Source organism: Salvelinus sp. IW2-2015, linkage group LG6.1 (assembly GCF_002910315.2).
Source record: "Salvelinus sp. IW2-2015 linkage group LG6.1, ASM291031v2, whole genome shotgun sequence".
In the NCBI taxonomy this organism is placed as follows: Eukaryota; Metazoa; Chordata; class Actinopteri; order Salmoniformes; family Salmonidae; genus Salvelinus; species Salvelinus sp. IW2-2015.
In genome coordinates this window covers 3,639,222-3,640,856 of record NC_036845.1, presented here as the reverse complement: position 1 = coordinate 3,640,856, position 1,635 = coordinate 3,639,222, and the positions used below count along the sequence as shown (strand labels likewise).

Sequence of the window (1,635 nt, the reverse complement as noted above, 5' to 3'; positions counted from 1 at the left end):
GACGTGCTGCACCATGAGCTGGACCGTCTCTTTGGCAGAGGGTCGTTTGGGAGAGGAATGAAGTGGGCGGCTTTGGAGAACTGATCCTCCATGGTCAGGATGGCAGTGTTGCAATCACACGGGGGAAGACCCTTGACAAAGTACAGGTAAATGTGAGACCAGGGACGGTGGGGGATGGGCAGAGGTTGGAGGAGACAAGCCAGAGCTTGCCGAGGAGTCTTGTTCTGTGCACAAACTGTGCAAGCGGCGATGGTTGGCCACCAAAAGCGCTGTCGCACAAAGGCCAGGGTCCGATGGGCGCCAGGTGTCAGGCTAGCCTGGAGGAATGGGCCCACTCCAGGGCCGTGGAGCGGACGGTGACGGGAACGAACATCTGGTTATCAGGACCCCGGGGTTTGGCTGGGAACGCTGCGCCTCCCGGACCTGCTTCCCTATTCCCCAGCTGAGTGCCATCGCCAGGCATGAGGTGCGAAGGTTGGTCTCGGGTCCCGGGGTAGTAGTCGTGGGGCTATAGCGGTGGGACAGGGCATCTGGCTTGACATTCTTGGATCCCGGCCGGAACAAGAGAGAGAAGTTGAACCATGTGAACAGCAGGGCCCATCTGGTTTGCCTGGAGTTGAGGCGCTTGGCGGTGTGGAGATACTCCAGGTTCTTGTGGTCAGTCCACACAATGAACAGATTTTCCGCCCCCTCCAGCCAGTCCCTCCATTCCTCCAATGCCATCTTCACCGCGCGAGGCTCCCGTTTCCCCACATCGTAGTTCCTTTCTGTGGCATTGAGGCGATGGGAGAAAAATGAGCTGGGATGTAGCTTGGGGTCAAGGGCAGAACACTGGGACAGGACAGTCCCCACTCCAATGTCCGAAGCATCGGCCTCCACCACGAACTGACGAGATGGGTCCGGATGAACCCGGATGGGAGCTGTGGTGAAGCAATGTTTGAGGTACCGGAACGCCCGGTCAGCAGTTGGGGACCACGTGAACGGAACCTTGGGCTAGGTGAGTACTGACAGGGGGGAAGCCAGGGTGCTGTAACCCCGGATAAAGCAACGATAGAAATTGGCGAACCCCAGGAAATGTTGCAGCTGCACCCTGGATGTAGGCTCTTAAATCGCTGGATGTAGCCTCTTAAATCGCTCCAATTCGCCTGAACAATGATAAATATATGCTCAATGTTATTAAAAGTGTAATTCTCTTGTTTGTAAGTCAAAGACAGTTGGGTGGGCATCCTGACATAAACATCCTGTCCCTCGCTTTTGTCATGACAATCTGATCCAACCTAAGAACTACAATAGTTTCAACAGTTTACCACATAAAACTGAACCACCTGGATTCAAATGGTAAGAAACCCCACTGGTCACAATCACACATACTTCTTCTACACCTGCATTGCTTGCTGTTTGGGGTTTTAGGCTGGGTTTCTGTACAGCACTTTGAGATATCAGMTGATGTAAGAAGGGCTATATAAATAAATTCCATTTGAAATTTGATTTAACATACATTCATAGTGGGTTACATCAGAATGGCAGGCAGCCAGAATAGGCAGCCGGCTGCCAAACTGGAAACAGGTGGAAAGAGAGAGGGATGAATAGTTGCTGAGGGGAAGGGGAGAAGAGATTTGCAGGTGGATAGAGAAA

General features: G+C 52.8%; 1 protein-coding gene across 1 annotated transcript in view; it reads right to left on the bottom strand.

The window, feature by feature from the left end:
- Window positions 1–307: 307 nt before the first annotated feature.
- LOC111964915 (glutamate receptor ionotropic, kainate 2) overlaps window positions 308–1,635 on the bottom strand; it is a 184,180-nt gene continuing 182,852 nt past the window's right edge. Inside the window, 2 exon segments of the mRNA XM_070443792.1 lie at window positions 308–508; window positions 670–993. Coding sequence (XP_070299893.1) covers window positions 308–508; window positions 670–993 — 525 coding nt within the window.